The following is a 26126-nucleotide window of genomic DNA, read 5'->3' on the forward strand; positions in this document are numbered from 1 at the left end:
ATATTTTGGATTTTACATATAAGTGATATCATATGGTATTTGTCTTTTTCTGACTTACTTCACTTAGTATGGTAATCTCTAGTTGCATCCATGTTGCTGCCAATGGCATTATTTCACTCTTTTCTACGGCTGGGTAGTATTCTATTGTATCAGTATATATGTACCACGCAAATGTAGACTTTCTTTCTTCGCTCTCCAGGTGGAAATACTGTAGTCCATGCCGTGCCCTGGAGCAAGGAGAGCCATGACTGGCGCCTCGTCACTTACAAAGCTCATCTCCTGCACACTCCAGGACTTCACCCCAGTGTGACACATACCACGCGCTCAGTAATATGTATTTGCTATTCTTTCTGACAGTTTCAGACATTTTCTTTAGGAAGCCAGGGAAGGGAGCCTGTGCACCAGCCCCTTGGTCCTGCCCCTGCAAAGCTTATGAACCTCTCGCCCACATGGAACTTGTCAAGATAATCCCAGGGATATGGATGTCCACCACCTTGAAACAAAGCAAACAGCACTTCCAAAGGGCTCTGACTGTTCCATGATTCTTTGCCAATCACGTTGCCTCTATTTGGTTCTTCCTCCAATTCATTTCACTAAGAACTACAAGTGCATGTTTCCATTTTCCATACTCCCTTGGCCTTAACTTTGCCCATTGACCTCAAAATGAGAAAAACCTTTGCCCCTCAGTCACCATAATTGAAGCTCCTGTTTCATAGAAGTTCAGAGCTGATAGGTCTCTGACATTACAGATGAGGGAGCGGAAGCCCAGAGGGGTGGGCGCCTCCTCCCGGTTGCACAGCAAGATGACAGCTGCATGGGTGACGGACAATTCCATCTCTGAAAGCCGGGTCAGGGCTCACATCTGCCAGCACCACAGTGGCCTCAAGCCCCAAGGAGGTGGCCCCCTGCTCAAGGCAAAGCCCAACTCCTCCCAACCAGGGATCAGTGACCCACGGCTCGGAGCCAGAAGCCAGCGCTGGGGAGGACTCTCCGACAACAATGCTTCGTGCGCCCGACCGTGGAGGCCCTCCAACCCAAACCATCCCATCAGGCACTAGATGGCATTCGACTTTAGGGCTGAAGACCTCAGCTAGATTCAAACCCAGCAACGGGCAGAGAATGTAGCCCCAAACCTGGATCTTGCCTCTGGGGTTTCCATGCAGAGAGGCAATTAAAAAGGAGGAGGGTGTGCTCTGATTAGAAAAAGACAAAGGCAGCCACTGCCACGAAGCCACAGAGTTTGCCCCAGGGCTTGGGCCTGCTCCTTGGGATCGAGGTAAGAGCCCAGAATAGGAAAGGGAAAAGCAAGGCGAGGAGGAAGAGAGAGGCAAAGGAGACCCTGCGTGGCCTCCTTCTGCAAGGCCCGGCCCTGCCAGACATGCCTCCCCAGAATCATATCGGCTGGTAGTGCTTTATGTAAATCCATTGTACAAAAACAAGATTAAAACGGACAAGCAGAACAAAGCATCAGTCTCCCTAACAAAGGCCCCTCCACTTAGTAAATTAGCCGCTCTTTCCACCTGACACACTTTTAAAGGGAGATCTTCAATTACCACTCGCTGGTGGGGCAGAACAACAAAAGGTCTGTCCGGTGACTTTATTCTCCAAGACCACGGCAGGCATTGAAATGGTTTTATGTAACAGAGATACTAATCTAGTCCATATAATTTGGAGAATCCTTTGTGGGAGGACTGAAGGGCATTTGCGACCTTTGTTTCAAAGAGATTTTCTGCAGCTTATGCATTTACCTTGCCAAAAGCTAAGCTGAGCTGAGCAAACAGAGTACTCTAAATCACGCTCGCTGCTGATTTAGTATCAGGCCTCTGCAGTTTGGTGGATGGAACCTTGTGGATAAACAGAGGCCAAGGCCTTGGTCCCTCCACCTGGCCATACCAAAGGGATAGGGGCCACATTCAAGTTGCCCCCTGACCCCCAGCTTCCAGATTTGGGATTTCCTCTTTCCTTCTCTTCGGTCCAGCTCAGCGCAGGGTAAAGGTGGCCAGAGGGCCAGTTCTTTGCCCAGCCAGGGGTGGGACTTGGCTTTTGCCCTTGGTCCCAGGTCCCTGGCTTTTGCCCTTGGTCCCAGGTCTGTCTCCATCCGGGGGAATGAGATCGATAGTGTCGCCTGGCTCCCCCTTCCCACTCCATCCGGAGCAAAGATGCGAGTCTGGCTCCCTAGGTGACAATTCAGCACCACTGGCTGCTTGCAGAGGAGAAGGAGAAAGCGAAGCGGGAAAGGATGACGGGCCAGGTGAGTCTCAGGAGAGCCAAGGGAGACGTGCGCACAAGCTCTCAAAACACACAGCAGGCAGATGTGCACTCGACACATGGGGTACGGGGGCCCTGCCCATGGGCAGACACACAACACACACACAGCAAGTGTATACACTGAGAACATGCATGTGCACACATCACATAAGAGGGGAGCTCTTCACACACAGTGAAACCTAACACTCATGAACATACACGTGCACGTGTAAGAAAAGCGAGCACTTCCACAGCACTCGCCATGTGCTTGGTTTGCATAGATTCACTTATTTCATCTTCACAACAACCCCATGACGAAGGTACTCTTGCTACACCACTTTACCATGGAGTAAACAGAGGCACGGAGAAGCTAAGTAATTTGCCCACAGTCACAAAGGCGGGAGGCAGCAGTCCAGTGCCAGGGCCCGTGCTTTTGACCTTTACATTGTCAAGCCCTAGATGCCACACAGACACCCCTCTCATGGGTTGAAAGCAGTGCCCCCCCCAACCAGATGCTTAAGCTGAGACGCCCCTTCCTCAAGGATCCAGACATATTACATCTCCAGGGTCAAATAAGACCCAGGTGCTCTGGTTCAGGGGAGAAGGGTACTGAGTATTAAAATATTGAAAAACCTCTGCTCTGGTTGGTCGGTGGTTGCCACCACTGCCCCTCTCCCAGCCCCCTCCATCTACCCATAATCCAGCACCTACAGGGTTAACCCCCAGCCCCACAGCAGGCCTCTAAGACCCTTTTCCATTCTAACCCTATTGGTAGAAGTTCTATACCTGTAGTTAAATATTTTCATTCTTACCCCCAGGGACAGACAAGCTGGGGGCAGTGGAATGTGTGCCTGCAACAAGTTGACGGGACCCGACTCTCAAGCCTTCCCTGAGTGTTGGCCGATGCCTGGCCCGCACGGTATGAGGAGGTGCCAGCTTCCCCAGCCTGTCCCCACCCCACCCACTTGACGGGCAGCTGATCAGAGCCCTTCAAAGCCAAGAGTACTGAAGTGGACATCAGGGGGCAGACGGAGGCTCTGAGTCACCATTTTCACCCTCACTGAAGCCACTCAGCTGTCCTGAATCAGAGAGCAAGCATTAGAGGAGGGCTGGGGACCACATGTCCATCGTCCACGAAACCCAGCAGTGGCCACTTTCTGAAACCTCTCTGCTACAAAGGCCAGGAGCCAGGAGGGAAGGAGGAGCTCAATAAATCAGAAGGCATTGCGGGAAAAATTTCACTGCCTTCGCATGACTGCAAGCTCAGCCCAACACAGAGGTTCTGGGACAGCAGACTCAGTCCCCACAGAGCCCCGGAACAGGCTCTCCAGACTCTTCACACACATGTGACACTAAGCTCAGGGGACCCAAGGGGATGGCGGGAGTAGGGATGAGAACCCTAACTGGGGCAGGCCACCCTTCACTCTGGGGTCTCAGGGCCCTGCCCAGAAACCACTCCTTTGGGGGTCCTTGGAGGGTCCCCAGGAAAAGCCAGCCCACATGTTCTCCTTCTCATTAATAAGGCTGCAAAGGCATGTGCCCTGCTGGGCCCTGGGCTGGGCGCTTGAGATACAGAGGGGTCCTGAGCCTCCGCTCTCAGCAAGCTCACCATCCAGGAAGAGAGAGGATAAAGAAGTTGACAGTTGTAAGGGCAGTTGTGGGGGAAAGGGGCTGAGATCAGGACCCGGAGGGGAGAGGACGAGGGAGGTGTCCGGTGGGGTTTCCCAGAGACCAGGCAGCTACGCGCGGAGTCTCCAAAAGCCACTAGGCAGAAACTGTGGAAACAGGACCAAGGGTTCTAGGAAGCAGGAGCGGCCTATACACAGTCCCAGAGAGTGGGTATGTGGAGAATTCAGGTGCCAGGGTGGGGTGTTGAAGATCAGCAGACCCAACGAGACCCTGGGGAAGCGAGATTCAGAATGATACGGAGTCTGGGGTACAGCATTTAGAGAAAGCAGCAGTGGGAGGTGCAGGAGGGAAGTCTTGAATCAGATGGGAGGGGCGAGGCAGAATTGGAAGAATTTAGAAGTACCTGATCACTCAGTATTTTCTGAGTCCCTACTATGTGCCTGGCACAATATAAGCCATTGTAGACCATACAGTGACATGTTTTTAAAAGGTTGCTCCTGGGCTTCCCTGGTGGCGCAGTGGTTGAGAGTCCGCCTGCCGATGCAGGGGACACGGGTTTGTGCCCCAGTCCGGGAAGATCCCACCTGCCGCAGAGCGGCTGGGCCTGTGAGCCATGGCTGCTGAGCCTGCGCCACCGCAACGGGAGAGGCCACGGCAGTGAGAGGCCCGCGTACCGCAAAAAAAAAAAAAAAGGTTGCTCTGTTTGTTGATTCATTTATCACTTACTGAACACCTACTATATGCCAGGTGCTGTACTAGGAGTAGAGCTCTCAGCTAGGAGCAAATCAAAGTCCCTTGTTCCTACTGAGCATATGTTCTAGTTAGGGAGACAGAAAATAAAAAATATATATCTTATGTCTCTATGCCAGGTAGTGACAATGCTAATTAAAAAACAGAAGAGGTGGAGAAAACCCTAACTCGAAAAGATACAGGGACTTCTCTCATGGTGCAGTGGTTACGAATCTGCCTGCCAATGCAGGGGACATGGGTTTGAGCCCTGGTCTGGGAAGATCCCACATGCCACGCAGCAACTAAGCCCATGTGCCACAACTACTGAGCCTGAGCCTGCATTCTAGAGCCTGCAAGCCACAACTATTGAGCCCACATGCCACAACTACTGAAGCCCATGCACCTAGAGCCCGTGCTGCACAGCAAGAGAAGCCACCACAACGAGAAGCACAGACACTGCGACGAAGAGTAGCCCCCGCTCGGCACAACTAGAGAAAGCCCCTGTGCAGCAATGAAGACCCAATGCAGCCAAAAATAAATAAATAAAATATAAATAAATTTATTTAAAAAAAAAAGAAAAGGTACATGCACCCCAATCTCATAGCAGCACTATTTACAATAGCCAAGACATGGAAGCAACCTGTATGTCCATCGACAGATGAATGGATAAAGAAGATGTGGTACATATATACAATGGAATATTACGCAGCCATAGAAAAGAATAAAATAATGACATCTGCAGCAACATGGATGGACCTAGAGATTATCAGACTAAGTGAAGTCAAACAAATATCATATGATATTGCTTAAATGTGGAATCTGAAAAAAATGATACAAATGAACTTATATACAAAACAGAAACAGATCCACAGACATAGGAAAGAAACACATGGTTCCCAAAGGGGAAAGGGGTAAGGAGGGATAAATTAGGAGTTTGGGATTAACAGATACACATTAATAATAAAATAGATAACCAACAAGGACCTACTGTATAGCACAGGAAACTATACTCAATATTTTGTAATAACCTATAAGGAAAAAAGATTCTGAAAAAACCATGTATGTATGTATGTATAACTGAATCATTTTGCTGTACACCTGAAACACAACATTGTAAGTCAACTATATTGCAATAAAAAAACAAAACAAAACAAAACAAGATAAGGGCAAACAAAGATGTCAGAGAGGGGATTGCTATTTCAGACAGGGTGGTCAGGAAAGACTCTGATAACGTGAGAAGATACTAAGTGAAATAGGGAGTGAGCTACATGGTGTGTGGGGGAAGAGCATATGGGCAGAGGGAACAGCAAACAGGGCTTCCTGCGTGCTGAGGCGGGAACACGAGGCACAGGCAGAAAGAGCAAGGAGGCCGGCATGGGAGGGAGAGCGCGGGAGGAAAGGGGTCAGAGTTAGCTGGGGCCAGGCCACGTGGGGTTTAGAGCACGGTGAGAACATCAGAGAAGCAGCAAACTCCCAACAAGGACCAGAAGTTGGAGGTGGTATTCTGTAGACATTGAGGGAATTCAGAAGATGGGAAGTGGGAGCCTTCAAGCAGTTTCCATAGAGAAGTGGGGAGTTAGGCTGGGGACAGGTTCGCTATTTCACAGGCTTTACTCGGCCCAGGACACCAGGAAGGGGACTTAAATAAATGCCCAACTGCTCTGACACTAATAAAGGCTTCCCCTCAGAGGCCGCCCAGTCCGGATAGCAGAGGTTTAATTACAGCTGCAGCTGGTAATGAAGAAGCAGCACCTACATCTTTCCCCAGCTGTGTCAGCACAAGAATCCCTGTTGGCACTTGCTGCAGGGGGCGGGGGGCATTGCTGGCAGGGAAGCTCGGGCCTAGGCCAGACCAAAGTCAAGGCGCACGGCCACGGCTCACCCACCCCTGCACATACCTCCTAACTTGTCTTTCAGCCCCTCCATGGTCCTCCACGCTACTGCCCCCAGAGCAGTGGCTTCCTGACACCACCGTGAGCATGTCACTGACTGCTTTAACCCTCCAATGACCTCATGAAATTGTCCAGTCTCCTCAGTGTGGTGCTGAGGGTCCAGCCCGACCCAGCCCCTTCTCCCACCACGTTTTCACCTGTGCTCCTGCTGGAAGTGTCCTGATCCTGTCTGCTCTTTCATCTTTACTCAGGCTGTCCCCTCTGCCAGAGAATGCCCTCCCTCACAAAAATAATACGAACAGCAGCAGCTAACATGTACCGAGCTCTTATTCTGTGCTGGGCCCTGGCCTAAATGCTTTCTTTGCGGTAAATCATTTAATCCTCATGGCAGCCCAAAGAGGTAGGTACTTAACACAGCCCTAGCTTATTTTACAGATGAGAAAACCAAGGGAGAGAGAGGTGAAATAACAGTCTCAGCGTCGCACAGAAGGAGTGGGCTTCAAAAGTCAGGCTCTTAACCGTTGCCCATCTCTTGTCCTCCGGCCAAGTTCCTACTCATCTCTCAGGCTCAGCTCAAAACTGACTTCCTCCGAAGAGTCTTCTTTGATCCCCCTGGCCTTGGATTCCCCAGACAGAACTGGTTGCTTCTCCCTAAGACGTCTCTCAGTATTTGTGGTATGAGTCTATTTCATTCATTCAGTCTCTCACTCGTTCAATGATCATTCAGCAATAAGTACCGGGCCCTGGGTATACCCCATGTAGAAGACAGGATTCCTCTGCTTCAGGAACTCACTTCTGAGTGGGAGAGAGGGACAGGCAGCATCACAACCAGTGGAACAGAGTGACAGAGGGGACCCAGGGGCTGTGAGCTCAGAGCACATGGAACCAACTGCCACATGGCTCCCAAACCTCCCACACTGCCAGGTGGTGCCCTGGAGTGAAACACAAGGAATCCAAAACAGGTGCTAATAGGAGGGGTGTCCACAGAACCCACTGGGCCTTGGGGGTGCCTGGACCATGAATTTACTCATTCAACAATTATTTATTGAGGGCCTGAAAAGTACTCACAAGTGAACAAGAGCAAGTCTTTGGTCCTTCTTTCTCACTGTACGTGAATTTATTAGTCGCAGCGTTAAGCGTCAGTATTTTATATGTTTGGCCAGCGTGAATCAGCCGCTCTGGGCATCCTAAATCAGTGCCCTAAGCCCACAGACGGGCAACGAGATGGCGGTGGCTGCACCAGCTTTGGCTACTCCGCGAGGACCTGCCGGGGCAGCTAGGCAACTATTCCTTCCCCACCACCAGCCTGGTGACACCCTCTGTGTCCTTGCCTGCTTGTTTGAAGGGTACTTATTATACTGTGCTGAAATCTTTTAAAAGTTAAAGATAGTATTATATATATACGTCTACTATATGTATATATACACACATACATATATATAAACCCATTTTCCCCACTAGACCACATGCTTATTCGTCTCTCTATTCCCAGGATTCCGTGGTGCCTTCAAGGCACAGGTATCTAATAAATGTTGATAGATGGATGGACAAATGGAAGGATGAATGCTGTTCTAGGTAGCAAAGCTCAGCGCCAGGAGTTGGTGACCCAAGGGAGTGGCATCAGCACTGTTTCTGGTGACGGCAGCTGGCAGGATTCCCTAGGGAGCCTCTTAGCGGGTCAGCAGAGAATTATTTTACCTAGCGGCTACGTGTTTCAGACAGGACCCACAGCTCTGTGTACACATGTGCACACGCACGCGTGCACACACACATGCAGCAATCCCTAGGACTCACTACCCTGATCCTGGCACCTATCAGACTCACCTTAGCAAAATTTCAAAATCAAACCGGTTTGCCCTCAGTCCCTTCCTCTCCCTATAAACCTCTCCACCTCCTCTCTTATTTCACCCCCCCCTTTCCTCTCCTGGCCACAGGTCTCTCCTGCCGAGAGAAAACCCACTGAAGGAGGGGAAAGTACAGGATTGCAAGTTGATCTCAATTCCTGGGCTGCACCTGTCCAGGTGGACGCATCACTTAGCCTCACCCAGCTGCAGTTTCCTCTGCTGTACAAGGTGGTAACAATAATACTCACTTCTCCAGCCTGTGAAGACCAAGTGATACACTGTATGGGAAATGCTGGGTAAACCACCAGAAGTTACACTATTGTTTTATTATGTTGTTGGAAGTTAGCAGTCAGTCCAAGAGAGCACTGAGTTAAATGTCAGAGGGTCTGGTTATAAGTCTCCCCACTCCACCACTCGCTATACATCAGGGGCAGTTCCAGTGACAAGGTAAAAAGTGCTAATGTAGGCACCCCTGCTACAAAAATGCCTCCCAAGCAAAATTAAAATAGTTTTAAAAATACACACCTGAACTCTAATAAGAGAAAGGTAAATCCCTAAGTGTGAGAAAAAGGTGCAGGTAGTTTATAGCAGTCGCAGAAGGTCAGGTGCTGAAGCTAAGGTAGCCCAGGGAACGTCAGCCCTGGCTAGCTGCTACCCCTAGTCTTCAGCCCAGGCTGGGAACCTGGGGGTTAACACCCACACGGGCAGACTGGGCCTTGGGACTTGCCAGCTCCATGGAGGGGATGCCTGAAAATGCTGCCTAACCAGCCTAAGAATAAACAGGGATTCTGGATGAGGAAAAATGTCTCCCACAGGAAACAAAAAACAGGAGCGGGGAATAGGGAGTGACTGCTTAATGGATATGGGGTTTCCTTTAGGGGTGACGAAAATGTTTTAGAACTAGAAAGAGCTGGTGGTTGCACAACATTGTGAATGCACTAAACGCCGTTGAATCGAATATTTCTAAATGGTTTATATTATGTTATGTGAATTTCACATCAATTATTTTTTAAAGGGAAAACCCCTAAGCCTTCACCACACACATCGTGGAATCTCAAACCAAATTATCAATGCAAAAACTGGTCATGAGCCAGTGAAAAACATTAGAGTGCTTAATAAGAAAATGCAAAACTAATGTGTAGGGCTCTTGCACAACCTGGGACATGGCGGAGGGGCCAAAAGGCTAAAGAGTTCATAGCAAAAAAAAAAGAAGAGAAAAAAAAATTACAACCTATATGAAGAAACAATCCATGGTCAGGGAGAATCAGCTGTCTCCAAAAACAGGAGAACTGATACTCCAGGAACTTGATCCAATAGAACTAATAGCTCAAGATAGAATTATCTGAAGAGACTACAAAAGGAATATGTTTAAAATAATTAAAGCAATAAAAGAAGGATTAGAATACGTAATGAAAGAATAGGACACAATGGGAAAGAAACATGCAGATTTGAAAAAGAAACAAGAGAAGCAGAAATGAAACATGTCATCATTGGAATTAAGACCTCAAAAGACAGGTTAATTAGCAGAGCAAAAGGATTTGAAACAAATGGATATGAGGAAAATGTCCAAGATACGGCCTGGAGAGATAAAGAGATGAAAAATTAGAGCTTAGGAGAGATAGAGGAGGCAGCAGTGAGAGAGCCCAAAAGTTTCGCGCTCCAATAGGAGAGAATTGGGAGAATGAAGGAAAGGAGATATTTGAAGAGATATGCCTGAGAATTTTCCAGAACTGATAAAGGACATGAATCCTTAGCTTGAAGAAGATGTATACCTCTGGGGAGCCAACAGTATGAATAAAAATAACTCCACACCCAGACACATCCTAGGGAAACCGCAGAGAACTGCAATGACAAAGTCCAGAACACAACGGAAAAACATTCTCAAACTGCTGAAGAAGAATGACTGAAAACCTCGAATTCCATCAGCAGCTAAACCACCAACCAAGCGTGAGAGCAAAATAAAGGCATCTTCAGACAAGTAAAGCATTTAAGAGTTGATCACTTCATAGACCCTTCTGGAAAGAGCCACTAAAAAACTTCGGGCTTCCCTGGTGGCGCAGTGGTTGAGAGTCCGCCTGCCGATGCAGGGGATGCGGGTTCGTGCCCCGGTCCGAGAAGATCCCACATGCCGCGGAGCGGCTGGGCCCGTGAGCCATGGCCGCTGAGCCTGCACATCCGGAGCCTGTGCTCCGCAACGGGGGAGGCCACAACAGTGAGAGGCCCGCTACCGCAAAAAAAAAAAAAGACCCTTCAAGAACAATGAAGCCAAACCAAGAAGGGAGAAGTGAGAGGCAAGAGGTGGGAGCAAAGAAACCAGTCAACGTGAGTTACATTTCCATTTAGATGACAGTCACTGTACAAAACAACTGCAATAGTAAAGCCGGGGCACCTAAATCCCAAAATGGCGAGAGGCATTTACTGGAGTTAAGTTTTACGCACCCCTCAGGTTCCTGCGGTGCAGCCAATCTCCCAGATCCTCTGCTGTGGCTCCCTGCCCCTCAGCCACCATCACACGGACGGACAACCCAACTAGGTACCCAAGGACGCTGAGCACTCTCCCGGGCCACAGCTCGGCCCAGCAGCCACATACCTGGAGTTTCTGGCTAATCCCTCAGCTTCTGGATTCGGATGAAAACCACATAGCCCCCGGGTGGGCTCCGGCATTCCCAGCAGCCACTGAAAGGGCTAGACTACATGGTCTGGAAGTCGCAGGGGAGTTACTGCTCCACGGGGGAAGACTCTGACCAAGGGGAAATGAGAGACAGGGAGGCTGTGTAGAGAAATTCCCCCTCCTTGCTGACTACTCTGAGACGTGCTCTCTTCCTGTTACCCATCAGGAGAAGCCCTGCATACCAAGGGGATGCACCTGTTAAGAACCCGCTGGGCTCTTTGCAATTGACCGGAAGCTGAGGTCAGCACAGCAGCCATGACTTAGCATAACGAAGACCAGTGGTTTTCAAAGTGTGGGTCCCATTCCAGTAGCACCAGCATCACCTGGGAACCTGTTAGAAATTCAAATTCCCCAGCTCCACCCCAAACCTTCTGAATGTGAGACTCGGAGCCTGGGGCCCAGGAGTCTGCATGGTAACAAGTCTTCCAGGTGATTCTGAGATTAGGTTATCAGGTGTTCAATAACCTATTTGTATGAACGGTGCATTGTAATTACTGTGGCATCTATGGCACCTGTGATAAACATTAATCCTACTCACTAAATATCTCTGGCCCTCTGCCTTCAAGACCCGCCAGAGCCCTCTTCTCTCTGCCAAGCCAACCAGCAACATTGCTCCATCAGCCTGGGTCCTGGGGTGACATTGACAAAAAGCAGACCCCAGCTGGCCCACGATGGACAAGTAATATGAACAAGAAATAAAATCTTATTGTTTTAAGCCACTGGGATTTGGGTGTTGTTTATCACCGCAGCATAACCCAGCTCATCCAGTCTGACATGGGCCAATATTTTCAAAGAGCAGAGCTTCCCGAAATGCTCACCGCCCTATCTCACAAGAAAAGAGAAAGAAGGAAACGTGTTGTACCCACTGATCTTCAGGAAATGTTTGATGCTTGGGCAACCAAGAGCGGCCAGGACTCAGCTGTCTCTGTAGATAATGGGAGGGGACGGGCAGCTCTGGTGCAGATGGTTCTAGAAGGGCTGCCAAGGGCTCTGGGATGAGGGCGGCAGTTCTGGGTCAGAGGAAATGGTACAAAGAGAAGGAAAAATAGGCCACCCTGCATCTGTACCAAGCTTTACGCTTTCCAGGACACTCTCACTCATTGTTTCATCTTTCCTCCTTCCACGCACAGGGATGAGCCATCCTATGCCACAGTGGGTCCAGAGAGGCAAAGGGACTTGCCCAAGATTGCACAGCAAACTGGTGGCAGAGTCAACCAAGGTTTTCACTCCCAGGCAAGCGTCCTCCTAGCACCTGCCAAGAAACAGTCTCCAGGAAGGTGGTTTTGGAGGGAGGTCGATGTCCCCCTGTCCCTTCTCAGAGCACAGGTGACGCTCCTGTACAGGGTCCTGAGGACTCTGGCATCAAATGGGTTCTCACCAGGTTCTTGTGAACTTGGAGGTTTCTGGCCTCCAAGAGGTGGAGAGGGAGGAATGGAGGTTCAGGGGCTACAGGGCAGCAGCTCATGAGTGCTCCCAGGTTTACAAGCTTCTCATCTGGCACCTAGCACCCTGGGCACCATCCTTCACCCTCTCACTACCATTTCTCCCTCTCACAAGTTCCCAGACCCTGGGGTCTCCCCTGTCTCGTAGAGAGACAACAAAGCTCGTGGGGGACTGGCTGGTTCCCTCTCCCTTTCCTCCCATCACAATAAGCAGGACAGAGTCCTGGTAACGGCTGACACTCACCTGTTACGGGTTGAATTGTGTCCCCCTAAAATACATATGCTGAAGTCCTAACTCCCGGCAACACAGAATGAGACCTTATTTGGAGACGGGGGTCTCACAGAGGTAACCAAGTTAAAATGGGGTCATCAGGCTGGGCCCTAATCCAATATGACTAGTGTCCTTATAAAAGGGGAAATTTAGAGACAGACATTCACAGGGAGAAAGCCATGTGAAGAACAGAGTTATGGGGCCACAAGCCAAGGAACTACCAGAAGCTAGGAGAGGGGCTTGGAAAAGATCTTCCCTCCCATATGGTCCCTCAGAAGGAACCAACCCTGCTGACACCCTGATTGTGGACTTCTAACCTCCAGAACGGGGAGACAATAAACTCCTGCTGTTTAAGCCACCTAGGCTGTGATGCTCTGTAACTCTGTACCCTGTAACTTCCTGATCCTCATTCCGTGTTCCCCCTTCTTCTTAAAATCACCTCCACTGACATCTCTCTCTGCACTGCATCCCCTCAGTGTCAATCAGCACATGACTTACAAGTGCCCTAGCACCGAGCTGGTACCCAGGAAGATATAGAAATGAATTTGAAGTAGAGACAGTTGGAGGCATCAAAGAATCTGGACCGAGTGTGTGGCCCCAGATTCAAGTCCTAGCCCTGCCACTGTTGTGCTTTGGGAACCCGGGAGAAGCCCCTTCCTCACTCTGGACGTCAGTGTCTCACCTGTACTGTGATAAGGTTGAATTAAATGATCTGAGTTTCCTTCCGGCTGTGAAATTCTGCAGTTCTCAGTCAAGATAATACGTGTTTGCGATCATTTTTGTACTCTTCCCTAGAAGTTTTTTTTTTTTTTTTTTTCGCGGTACGCGGGCCTCTCACTGTTGTGGGCTCTCCCGTTGTGGAGCGCAGGCTCCGGACGCGCAGGCTCAGCGGCCATGGCTCACGGGCCCAGCCGCTCTACGGCATGTGGGATCTTCCCGGACCGGGGCACGAACCCGTGTCCCCTGCATCGGCAGGCAGACTCTCAACCACTGTGCCACCAGGGAAGCCCTTCCCTAGAAGTTTATTCTTGTAACCTCACCCTAGGGTCCACTTGCTTCATGAACGTCTTTCCTCACTCCCATGACCACCTAGACTGTGACTAGTCCCTACCCATTTCCCTTGGTCAGGCCCCATCAGTTAACATGCTTGCAAAGCAGAAGGAGAAGGCATTTAATAAATACTGGGTTGAAACACCCTTCAAGGGCTTCCTCTTCTGTCTGTGGCGGATTTCTCCTTAACACTCAGCAAGAGGGCGTGGCTAAAAGACAGCCCCTCCTCTTTAGTCCTTTATACACCCTACTTTATAGAGTTGCCTGTCAAAGCACCGACAACACCCTGTTGCACGTATTCGTGAACCAGACCACCTCCTCCCACCAGGTCGCAGGCGCCCCGAGGCAGGAACCATCTCTCTTTTGCATCTACGTTCCCCAGCATTTGCATAATAGGAAGCAACAAATATAAGTGGAGTGGATAAACATGGGCATATGGCAGAAGCTCTTCACCATGGGTTGGAGGACCCTTAAGGGTTTCAAGGGATCCATGAACCCACTGAAATTGTGTGCAAAGGACTGTGTGTACGTGTAGGTTTTTCTATGTAGTGCGCATTTTCCCATGGAGAGGGTCCGTGGAGCCCTTAGAAATTAAAAGAAAAGCCAAGGCTGAAAAGATGTTAAGACCCAAAGCCATGAAGCAGGGAGGTGACATTTATTAAGCCCCTACCCTGTGCTGTGCCTGGTGGTGTAGGTGTTACTATTCCTACTTTGCAGGAATGGAAACTGACGTTCTGAGAGGTGACATCTTGGTTCATGAAGAGAGAAGTAGCCCGTCCAGGGTGGTTCAGAGCAGACTCTGGAGCCACAGAGCCTAGGTTCAAATCCCAATACTATCACTTTCTAGTTCTGTGATCTTGGTCAAGTTACTTAAGTTGCTCTGCGACTCAGTTTCCCCATCTGTAAAATGGGAGAAATGAGGGTACCTACCCCAGAGGGCTGTTGTGAGAAGTTGATGTGTTAACGTATGTAAAGTGATCAGAATGGTGCCTGGCATGGGGTGTGTACCCTGAAGGCGATGACGAGGAGGGTAAAGAGGAAGATGCTGGGACTGGCAGAGCTGAGCTGCAAACCCAGGCCTTGCCCTTCAGTGCCATTACTGCCAGCACCCAGCATGCCACAATGCCCCATCTCGCTGCTGAAACTCTCCTGTGCCCTCCTAGGAAAAGCCTTCAGACCTGAAAGTGGCTTTTCTAGCTTGGCTCCCTGGAGGTGGACAGGTCTGTGACACCAGTTCGGCAGGCAGTCCCTGGCCGTCATAGAAGGAGTATGTGGGAGGTTATAAGCGACCTTTCCCGGCCAGCAAGACTGAGCCTGTACAATCAGGACACTCTGCTTCTGCTCTGCTCTTCATTTTCCAAGAGCTTTCCCAACATCCACGAACAGAAATTAGAAAGGGGATGCGCTCAGCCATTCCTGGAGCCCCACGCTGACGTCCAAAATCCCTTTATCATTTCCCTGAGTCCATCGTTGTGCCCTGAGCTCCAAAGGGCCACTCACAACCATCCTGCTCAGGCTTTATGAATCCCGTGTCCCACCCCACACCTGACTTTCACTCTGCTTCGAGCAGACAGAGCAGCAGCAGTAAAGCCTTCAACCTGATCTCACTTCTACACCTGGGCCCCCCCAGTAACCCCATCCCAGGTGAAGTGTCAGCCCAGTCTTCTGCGCTGCTCCTGGGAAACAGCCTTTTGGGGTTTGCTTTGGGTGAGTATCTTTGTATCTTTCCTGCGAAACCATCACTATTGCACTTATTCTCGAGAGCACTTTTCATTTATTCCTGTAATGCAATTAGAATCGAGTTTCTTTAGCATTAGGGGAGATGTAACGTCAGGAGGGGAAAACTGTCATTTCATTCCCAACGTCGATATGCCCACTCTGCCCAAATTCTCTCTCTGGTGCTAGCTTGCTCTACCCTCCCGAACGGCAAGGAGAATACTAAATAGGAGATTCACTCTCCAAATCTGCCTCCAAATGAAGAGGCAGAAGCTCTGGGGCTGGATTCTCCTATCAGTCATTAAACGGGGGCTCCTAGCTACTCTGACACCCTCCTGCAGTTGAGGGAACCCCTAATGCCCAATGGAAAGCTTCATACTGGCCCCATCTACTGTTCAATGGTGAGTGGGAAAGAGTCCTCTAGACTCTGACAACAGGGCCCTACAATCATCCTCCCAGAGAGGTTGAGTGACTTGCCCAAAGTAACATGCCTGGGAAGATGGGACCAGAACCCAGATCTGCAGGCTCCTGGGTGTCTCCTACTGCATGACAATGCCCTCCACCCAGAGGGCCTGTGGCTGCCAGAAACTTAGCCCTTATCTCCCTGGGGGCACTAAGGCTTCAGTTTTCTGTAGACAAACAGGGGAAGAGATGACATGAATGTTTTATGCACCCACCTTTTCTTCAGTGTCTCCCAGTCCTTTTTGGAAATCCTCCCATTTACTGGAACCAGTTCCTTGTGAGCTTACTCTTGCCATCCTCCTTCTAGGTGCTACGATCTTGCTATCCAATGATCCCACCTTCCCTGCTTCCTCTCTTCCATCCATCCATCCATCCATCCATCCATCCATCCATCCATCCATCTATCCATGCATCTCTCCATCTCTCCATCCATTTATTCATTCACCTCTTCCTTCTTGAGCACCTCAGCTCTGCGCCAGGCGCTCAGCACTTCTTCCCCATTGCTCCTCAGAGCACCCACTCCAGAAGAATCCACTTCTCTCCTGACACCATCAAAGCCTAGAACTGATGTGCTAACATGCACCCTCTTAGGAGGTTAATCTGATAGACAAATCTGTGTTAATGCGTTTGCACCAGACCCATTATCCCCTCAGAACCGGCAGCAGGCAATGATTTCTGGAGCCCTCAGGTCAGCTGAGGCCTGCTGCCCAGGGCCTGGATAACAGGCCTACCTCCCTTTCCCTTGTTCCCCTTCCCTCCCCTCCCCACTGCAGCCCCCACATACGTATGCAGAAGTCTCCGCTTTCGTAGTAGCCAGGACAGCACTGGGACCTCCGCCGGTACATGGTCCGGAGCCCACGCCGGTACGCTGTCTTATAACTGATCCTATGGCACAGAAAAGAAAGCCACTTGAAAGTATTGAAAATCAATCACTCCTGTTAGAATGATATTCGTGTTAAACTATATCAAGGATGCCATTCAATAATTACTTTAAAATGCATGGCGGCTTCGAATATGATAGAACACAATAAAGAAAAGTCGATGGTGGGATCTGGGCCATTGTGATGCAGAATGTATCATTGACATGGCGGCAGCATTTGCTACACCTGCTGACTTCTCGCCAATCCCTTCAGAGCGATACTTAGAAGGGCTGCAGAAAATACTTTCTGGACAGTAACTGGGGACTTCTGAAAACCTCCAGACCCAGGGCTGGAGCAGCCCATGGGGTGACCTTGATAGGAATTGGGCCCTGAGAGTTTCTATGCCAACTGCCACCACCCCAACCATGACTGCTCATGGCCCTGTGGGGACTGGTCTACCCAGTTGGAGAACTGAAGCCAAGTCAGCAAAAGGACCCTCTGAGTCTGACTAGGTCCCAGACAGTAGATTAATCTCCCTCCCACCAAAAATAACACCCCCTGGGAAAGAGCTTCGCATGCCATCTTGGGAAGGCTCAGAACCAGCTCTGCAGAGGAAGAAGCTAATATCCAGAGAGCAGAAGCTCTGGACGGGGAGTCAGAGACCTGGGTTCCAGTTCTTATGCTGACCTGAGTGTTGAGACGTGGTCCTGTGCCACAGAGGTTTATAGGCAAAATCACTCAGTCTCTATCTGAGGCAGGTAGCATTATTACGCCCCCTTTATTTCTTTCTTAGAGTTTTTATTCTTATTTTGTTTTATGTACTCTCCCCCTTTGTTTTCTGGATGAGAAAACTGGGAAGTTAAATCACTTGTTCGAGGTCACACAGCTAATAAGTTTCAGAGGCAGAATTCAAACGCAAGTCACTCTAATTTCAAAGCCACTGGGCTTAACCTACTGCCCTGTGCCAGTTCCCAAGGGGTGGCTTTCTGGGCTAATGGGATGGCCATCATGAAGCAGTAGGACAAGGGAATGAATGGTGTGAGGACAGAGTCCTAAGGAGGGAGTCAGAATTGGGTACTGACAGGCAAAGCCCCTTCCTCACACATAAGGTCAAAATGGAGGAGATTTGAAGTGGCCATTGAAGACCAGAGAGAGCAAGTAACTTCCCAAGGTCAAGGTGTAACTTGGACTCAACCCAAGTCCTCGGGCCTTGAAGCCAGAGCTCTTTCACTTCCCCACCAGCACTCCAGAGGAGCCTGCCCTGTGGACCCCTCGTTGGGGGGCAGAGCCACGGGGTCCAGTCACTGGAGATGCCTATAGCCTGCTTTCCATGGAAGGTCAGCCCAACTTGGGCAGGGAGTCCTACAGCACAGGCTGGGCCAGCCCTACCAGTGCTTACAGCCCTCGCTTTATGACAAATGACAGTGCAGGACTCCAGGGAAATCTGTGATATTTGGGAATGTCACAAACTAAGGTCATTCTACTTCGTCAAAAATCCATAAGGGAAGGTAAGTAAGCCAGCCTGTAAGTGAAGCTACTTCCCCGGTACAGGAAGGCAGCTCCCGGCAATTTCAGTTGTATAAGCCTCCGAGATAAAGAATGACTCAGGGTTGACTAAGAAGTCACTCAATCCATGCCTCCCACCAAACAGAGTCATCCCCAAGCGCTTCCAGTGGAGAGGTGGTCTCAGAAGCGTTAAAGACTCCTAGAGAAAGATGTCCCCCGCTGCTTCTACCTTCCCATCCTTGCTGGCTCCTTTCCTCTGGAAGGAGAGGGAAGGGGCCAGGGACCAGGCTGCCATCAGAAGGATGCTGCGTTCAAACAAGCCATTCCACACTGAAGGAGGCTGATGGTGCTGCTGTCAGCGTGCTCACCCTGGGTCATCAGGAAAGCTGCAAAGCCACTCAGTAAGTCAGCAAAATACTTCATGTTCCAGGAATGCAGCCGGTTTTAATAAGCAGCCACTCACTTACCCTTCCCCAGTGGTGACGGACGGCAGCGCCAGCCTCCGAGTACCCAGCAAAGCCACTCCTCAGAGCAAACTTGGCTCCGGCACAGGGCCTGACAGTCATGGAGGGAGCAGGACTTTTCTTTCTGCCTCTGCCTTTGACCAGGGCCACAGGCAGCTAACTCACTTGGTCAACTAGGGGAGGTTAAGGGGATGCAGTAATGGCTGAGTCATTCCTATCAGATCAACCCTCCTGCAAACAACTCTGCAATCTGGGTAAAATATAAAAGACAACTACCTGAAAAGCACTAGAGAGAGAACAAAGGCAGATGCTGGAGGGAAGTAGACACTTCGAAGAAGGGAATGACACCAGGAAAGGTGAGCCCAAGGGCAGGCCCCAGTCAATAATATTCCAGATGGCTAAAATTCAGATAGAGGACACACGGCCTTACTGGTCTGAAGAACCACAGGACAAGCTGAGGGTAGACCCAGCAACTAGAAAGTGACAGGAGAAACCCTAGAAAGGAGACAGCCACAAGGAGGAAGCCCCATATTCTTTGTAAAATCTCTGCCCAAACTTCTGCCCCCTGAATTACACGTGTACAGGGCAGGTTCCAAGCAGTCCAGCAAAGGCTGAAAATATGAACTTTCAGAGTTTGGAAAACTGAGTTTAACCAAATTAATTGGCTGCTTAAACAAACAAGCGAACAACAACAACAAAAAATCTGGAGGAACACAAGAGAATTCAGTCTCTACAGTCTCTGCTGTTCATAACGCCCAGAATACAATTCAAAATTACCAGACACATTAAAGAAACTTGAAGATTGTACCTCTGTAAGAAGCAGTCAAGGAAGACCAACCCTGAGATGACCCACATGTTGCAATTAGCAGACAAGCATTTTAAAGCAGCTATTACATCTATGCTCAGTGTTTCACAACAAGTTACTAGCAAAACCCGCAAAGAAAACCAGGACTTTGGCCTTCCAGCATAGAGCAAGTTTCCCCATCCACATTTCTGTCCACCATGATTCCTGCATAACCTCGAAGAGTGACCAGGCCCACAAAGAGGAAGCAAAAATATCTGGAAACAACACAGAGGCTCAGAAACTACGCAACGGGCCTACCAGGTAGCCTCTCTCTCACTCCCTCACTGACCCTTCATCTGCTGAATTTTCACCCCTCAAATAACAAAGCTACCTTGCCTGTATCTAATACCTCACTTTTCCCCACTTTCCCCTGCTCTTTTCACAGTATTTGCACATCCCTGACCCTGCAGGTAGGTAGGGCGAGGATCATTACACGTTTGATGAGTACACAGGGAGTCCCAAAATAGAGTGACTTGCGCAGGGTCATCCAAGAAAACATGTTTTCTCTTCCTTCCTCTCCTGTCTCCCTGGTGCCATGGGGGCATGGCATGATTTCCGGGAGGACTGCAGACAAGGAAGCAGAATTCCCACGTGCAGTCGTTCAGATGGCGTGCTTCCCATGGGCAGCCTGGCCAAGGCGCCAAGAGGTGCTGGTCTATAGCCTGCACCCTGTTCTCCAAGCCGGGTACGCTGCAAGGGGCTACATGTGCTCTGACGGGGGCCCTCTGAGGTTGGATCTCCCCCAGAAGCAGACCCTGAGGCAAGGATTCAAAAGCAAGTAGCTTATCTGGGAGATGATCCTAAGAAGCACTGGGAGGGGTGTAGTAAAATGAGACAGGAAAGTAAAGGCAGCCAATTCAGGGTGTACTTTTGAGCAGCTTCCTGCTGTGGGTGACTGAGGTTCCATCCCACTGGGGACCACAGATATGTGCAGAACACGCCTCAGAGTTGGGTAAGGAACTTCTTACCCTAAGGGTAAGGAAGCTGGCGTATTTTTCCACTAACTCCCCATCTGTCATTGGGTGAGGGATGCCCTCCAAGGGCAGTAATTCTCTAGCACTTCTAGTCTGCCCTGCCCATAAGCCGCTCTGACTATAAAGAAGCCCTCAGCAGAGCCTCTCCCGTGAGTACCAAGAGTGGGTACCAAGGGGATGCAGGCGGTGCACTGACTCCACCTGCTAGGGGGGCAGGAAGGTGAGCCCGAGGGCCTGCCTCTTTCCCCCCACTCACCGTCTGAGAGAGGTACTCACCGATGCCTGGTACACTTGAACCAGTTGAGGATGTCTGTGCATCGCGTGTAGTAGATCTGATCAAAGGGGTGTGCGTACGATTCCTGGACGGTCACGGCATAGCTGAGAACCAGACAGGAGATGGAAGCTGTGGTCAGCCCTTGGGAGGCAGAGCTGATATTCAGGATGGGGTCTCCCTCCCCAGGGGAGCCAGGCCCCACAGCCAAGTGTCCAGGGGCTCCAACCCCCCCCACTCCAACCCCACTCTCCTCCTCCTGCCCTGGGTACTCTCCGCATTCAAACCTCCCTGACTCCAGGCTAGATCCAGGGCACACCCCTTACTGTCCTGTGGCCCAGCTCGCTTTCTGACGTTCTGGTTCATTTGTTCATTTAACAGAGAATGAATAAAGGAGGGTTTCCATTTATTCTGTGTGGCTCTGGAAGGCCCAAAGCTAGTATGTTTTAAAATACTTAATGTTTGCTCAGATCTTTATGGTCTTCAGAGCACATGCATGGAAGCTGATCTTTGCAGCAACTCTATGAAATAAGTGGTCCCATTTTACAGATGAAGAAATGAAGGCTTAGAGGCAGCTTGTCCAGGCCACACAGCTGGTACCAATAACTGTTAATATTTGAATGCCCTGTGTTAAATGTTTTAAGCCCTCTTAATCCTCACACAATCTTTTTTTTTAATTTCTCATTATTATTATTATTTTTTGGCTGCGTTGGATCTTCATTGCTGCACGTGGGCTTTTCTCTAGTTGTGGCGAGCAGGGGCTACTCTTTGTTGCAGTGCGCAGGCTTCTCATTGTGGTGGCTTCTCTTGCTGCGGAGCACAGGCTCTAGGCAACCGGGCTTCAGTAGTTGTGGCTCACGGGCTCGGTAGTTGTGGTTCACGGGCTCTAGAGCGCAGGCTCAGTAGTTGCGGCACGCGGGCTTAGTTGCTCTGCGGCGTGTGGGATCTTCCTGGACCAGGGCTCGAACCCGTGTCCCCTGCATTGGCAGGCGGATTCTTAACCACTGCGCCACCAGGGAAGTCCCCTCAGGCAATCTTATAAGGTAGGTGGTGGCATTGTTATCCTCATTTTACAGATGAGGGAACTGAGCATCAGAGAGGTTAAGTGACTTCCCCAAGGTCACCCATTACCCTCTGCTTTATTATGTCTCTAGTATAGCTGGGGATGCAACGAGGACATGCCCCTGGACCTCCTGATTGAAGTGGTATCTTGTTACCTGCCTGTTAACTGTAAACCTGGACCAGGGGGTGGAAGCCACAGGGAAGCAGCTCCCAGCTTTATCAAAATAAGCCTTTCCACCTGCCCGTGCTGGCAGGAGAGGTATGAAAAGGCAGTCAGGCCAGGGTGTAAAGTGAGGACTCACACTTCCTATGCAGGCTGGAAGAGGACCTCTGCTGAGATTTTAGGGATTAATTTTTGTGTCAGTTGGTATTATTCAGTGTTTTTCCCCAGAAGGCTCACTCACTTGGTCCAGATGGCCAGGTCCAGGCTATAAAAGCCCGTCTGCTTTGCCTGAGAAAACTGTCGGTTTACTTGCAGGGGGGCTGGGGCAGGCCAGCCCCCCGAGTGGGTCTCTAGCAGGCTCTCTGCTGCCAGAAATGTCAAAGGTCTAGAATTCAGAAAGAGGAAGCCAGGAGCAGTCAGCAATGCACATGTACTCAGGGTGGTGGGAAATTCTGTTTCTCTGAAGCACGGAGGATGTGAGAAGGGTCCTTGCTGAGCCTCTACCAGCCGGCACATCAGAGATGTGCATCAGAGGCACATGTCTATGAAGACATGGCCTGAACCCATTTCATCTCCAGCCTTGGAGAAACTGAGCTCGACACCCGCCCCTGGCGTCCCAAAGGCCCTTCCAACTCTGAAAATCTATGACCCTGGGCTCCTGCATCTCTACTGAGTCTCTCACTTAGAGGCAGGATAAGAGTACAGGGGCTCTGGGTCAAGTTTGAACCCTGTCACTTGTTAGCAGCCTGTCCTTAGATATAATATTTAGCTGGTATAAGCTTCCATTTCCTTACCTGTAAACCTATGATAACTATTACCAGGGACTTCATATCAATATTGCAAGGATTAGGATGGCAGTGATAGCGTCTGTCTCTCAGAGTGGTGGGAAGGTAAAGCAAGATAACACAGGTAAAATGCTCAACACAAGATAATACACATAAAATGCTTAACAGGTACACTGTCAGTGTCTAATAGATGCTGGCCATCATCATTATATGACTGGCAGTGACACACCTCCTTGCCAGGCACCGAGGGATAGTTCCTCCCTGACCATAATACGGGATGGGGAGAAAGACCACACACAGACCAGACTCCCTGCCTTTGTTAAGCACCTGGGGGAATCAGGCACCCCTTGTAGCACAGACAGGGACAGTGGGTGCTCAGAGAAAGGGCAACAGCCCAACAGAGACGGTGGGGAGGGTGTCATGGGGAACAGATCCAGCTCTGCAGGGGTGCCCTGAGCCCAGCGATCAGGCAACCAGAATTTGAACCAACTCCAAGTCCCCGGGTGAAGCGTGTGCCCCTGGCTTCATAGCTGGGTGGTTTACACGCTCATTTGCCAACATGCTAACGAGGGGCCAGATTAATCTTGTAAAGCTGGGCTTTGCTAGCCAGGGGAGGTCTTTCTGCTGGGTTTTATGGTGGAGGGGCGTAATTAACGAGGAGCCATCCAGAAGCACTCATCCAGCTGGGAAATTCTCCCTAAGCGGTCTCCGGGGACCAGGGTGTGTTTCTGGAACAACACAGACTAGGCTCATCCGCGTGTAGATGGCAATGGAGCTCAGCTGGAAGAGCCAAGAAGGAGGAGGCGCCTGGTGGCACAGGGCATCACACAAGACCTCCTCCCTAGGGGCAGGAGAAGCCCCAGACCTCCTCTTAGCTGCTGGAATCTCTCCTTGTCCTCCCATCAAAGCAGTAACTTCAGCTGATAGCCCGAACAGCCTGAAACGCCAGCTCAGTGCAAGTTCGGATCAGAATATTTCCACATTCCAAATGTATTCATGTCGGGCAGGTTTAGAAAATTAGTGAGTTTGGTTTAAGTTTGAACTGATCCACTGGTGCAAATGGCGCTCAGAGAAAAGGGAAGTCAGGGTGGGCCCTACCATCAGGGAAGGCTTCCTGGAGGAGAGGTTGGAGGCACTGGGAAAGGCAGAGGTGAGCAGACAGGAAGGAGGCGTTCCAGAAGCCGGGATACAGCACAGACTTCGGCAGGAAGCAACGGAGTCCCAGCTGGGAAAGGTGGATGAGACGGGGATTGCTGAGACTGAAGTCTGCAAATCAAAGACTAATGTGGGAGTCACCTGCTTTCTCCCTCAACCACTGGGAAATAAAGGTTTACGTTCACCAAAACTAGAAGAGGGAAGGGGCCTGGATCACCACAGAATCATGTGGAAAGCTTATGAAAACTGCATATGCCTAGGCTCTACCCCAGACCTACGGAATCAGAGTCTCTGCGGAGAGGACCCAAGAGAATCTGCTTTTCACCAGCACTTTAGGGTGCCTGACGTGCAGTAAAGTCTGTGATAACTGTTCCTGCAAAGCTGGAGTTGTCAACAAGGAAAGACAATAATTGAGCTTCATGGTCCGCAAAGCCCTTTCATGAAACTGGTGCCTTGATCATCCAACAAGCCTGTGAGGCAGGGGTAACGATTCTCCCCACTTTACAGAGGCAGAGGTAGGCTCCGAGTGGTTCAGAGACATCCCCAAAGTCACAGGGCTAACAGACGGAAAACTCCAGACTGGTGTGAACCAAGGTCTCATCACTGATCTCGTGTTCTTCCCACTTCACCAAAAAGGAGCACGCTGGTGGCAACGCTGCCTTCCGCTCCAGCCACAACTCTGTCGGGACCCCTCATGGAGCACCCGGTCACTGGAGACCACACTGCTGTGGGCACCATCCCTCTGCCTCCCAGCCAGTCCCGCCAGGCCCTGGGTGAGGGGACTTTCCCTGCCGTGGGGCTGGGGCATTCACCCTCACAGGCATGGAGCACGGCCCTCCCCACTCACCTGCCCTCCTCCACCATCCGCTTCCCCCGTCGGGCGCTCATCTTAATTTTATTTATTTGATTTATTAACATCTAAGTGACAGAGTCATCCTGGTCAGCATGGTCAATCAATTCCAGGGTATAATTTGGTTTTTCCTGATTGGGTCTCTGGTCACTGTCTTTCTGCTCACCAAAATCGATACTTTCACCTTGTGCTTCAAAGTCAGGCCATCTGCAGAGCCCCCGGCCTGTTCCCCCTGGACCTAGTGCCGCAGCCAGAATGCAGCTGCCCTTCCCCTGTCAGCCCTCTCTAACCCCACCAGATCAGAAGCAGCAGGGCCCCCTCACCTACCCTGCTCGGGGCAGGCTGCCGGCTGCCCTGCACATCTGAGCTGCTGCATCATTGCCAGTCCTGGGAGACCAGGAAGGCATCGTGGCATTGGAGCACAGCTCATCTGGACCCCAGTCTCTCACTGCACCCCGCCTCTCTGGGGATGGGCACTGAGCCTCTCTGGGCCTCTACTTCCTCATCTGTAAAATGGCTGTAAGTGCAAATGCAGGGAGGAATACTGTCAACTACCAGACCGCATCATTCACGTTGCCTGTCACCCAACGCCCCCACCCTGACCCCCAGAGCACTGAGTCTCAGACAGAATCTACACAGCTTTGGCCCACCTTTCAGCATCTGTGCTGTGTCCCCAGCTGGACTGCAGGCCCTTGGTGGACAGCTTCCGTACCTCCTGCCTCTGCTTTTGTCCCAACAGTGCCAAGCCCAGGGTGAGGCCCCGAGGGAGTGCCTGGCTGTCCAAGAACCGCATCTTACCTCTCCCAGTGGCTGCACACGTTGGGGTCCTCGGGGTTGAGGGAGAGGACGGTTTGCAGGAGGGAGCAGACGAGGAGCCCTGCCACCGAGAGCGCCATCCTGGGCCCTGCGCGGGAGAACAGAGGAGGCAGCGTCATTAATCAGACCGTCTTCCCAGGCATCTGTTTGGGGCCATGACTCCTCGCGTGAAGCGGCGGAAGGGGCTCGCTAAGCTGCGAAGTTTCCCATCGTCATCGTGTAATGAGCAGCTGATATTTCACACTTGCAGGCTTTGACTAACACCGTAACACTTCACCACTTCTGAGTAACCGGGCAGTGGGAAGGCTGAGTCAGGGAAACATTGAGATTTTAGGCCAGAGCTTCTGAAAGTTTTTTTGGTTCATGGACTTTGAGAATCTAATGAAAGTTACAGACCTTCTCCCCCACAAAACGCACACACGT

The 26126-nt window shown here is 50.5% G+C and overlaps 1 protein-coding gene across 11 annotated transcripts in view; it reads right to left on the reverse strand.

The window, feature by feature from the left end:
- MEGF11 (multiple EGF like domains 11) overlaps window positions 1-25783 on the reverse strand; it is a gene marked incomplete at its 5' end in the record, with an annotated part of 235928 nt that extends 210145 nt beyond the window's left edge. For all 11 annotated transcript variants that reach the window (XM_082844320.1, XM_082844313.1, XM_082844321.1 and 8 more), the window contains 3 exons: window positions 16738-16838; window positions 20878-20979; window positions 25686-25783. In XM_082844320.1, the coding sequence (XP_082700446.1) occupies window positions 16738-16838; window positions 20878-20979; window positions 25686-25783 (301 nt within the window). The remainder of the gene's footprint in view (window positions 1-16737; window positions 16839-20877; window positions 20980-25685) is intronic.
- Between the last annotated feature and the right edge of the window lie 343 nt (window positions 25784-26126).

This window comes from Leucopleurus acutus (assembly GCF_964270905.1).
Source record: "Leucopleurus acutus genome assembly, chromosome: 1".
Classification (NCBI taxonomy): Eukaryota; Metazoa; Chordata; class Mammalia; order Artiodactyla; family Delphinidae; genus Leucopleurus; species Leucopleurus acutus.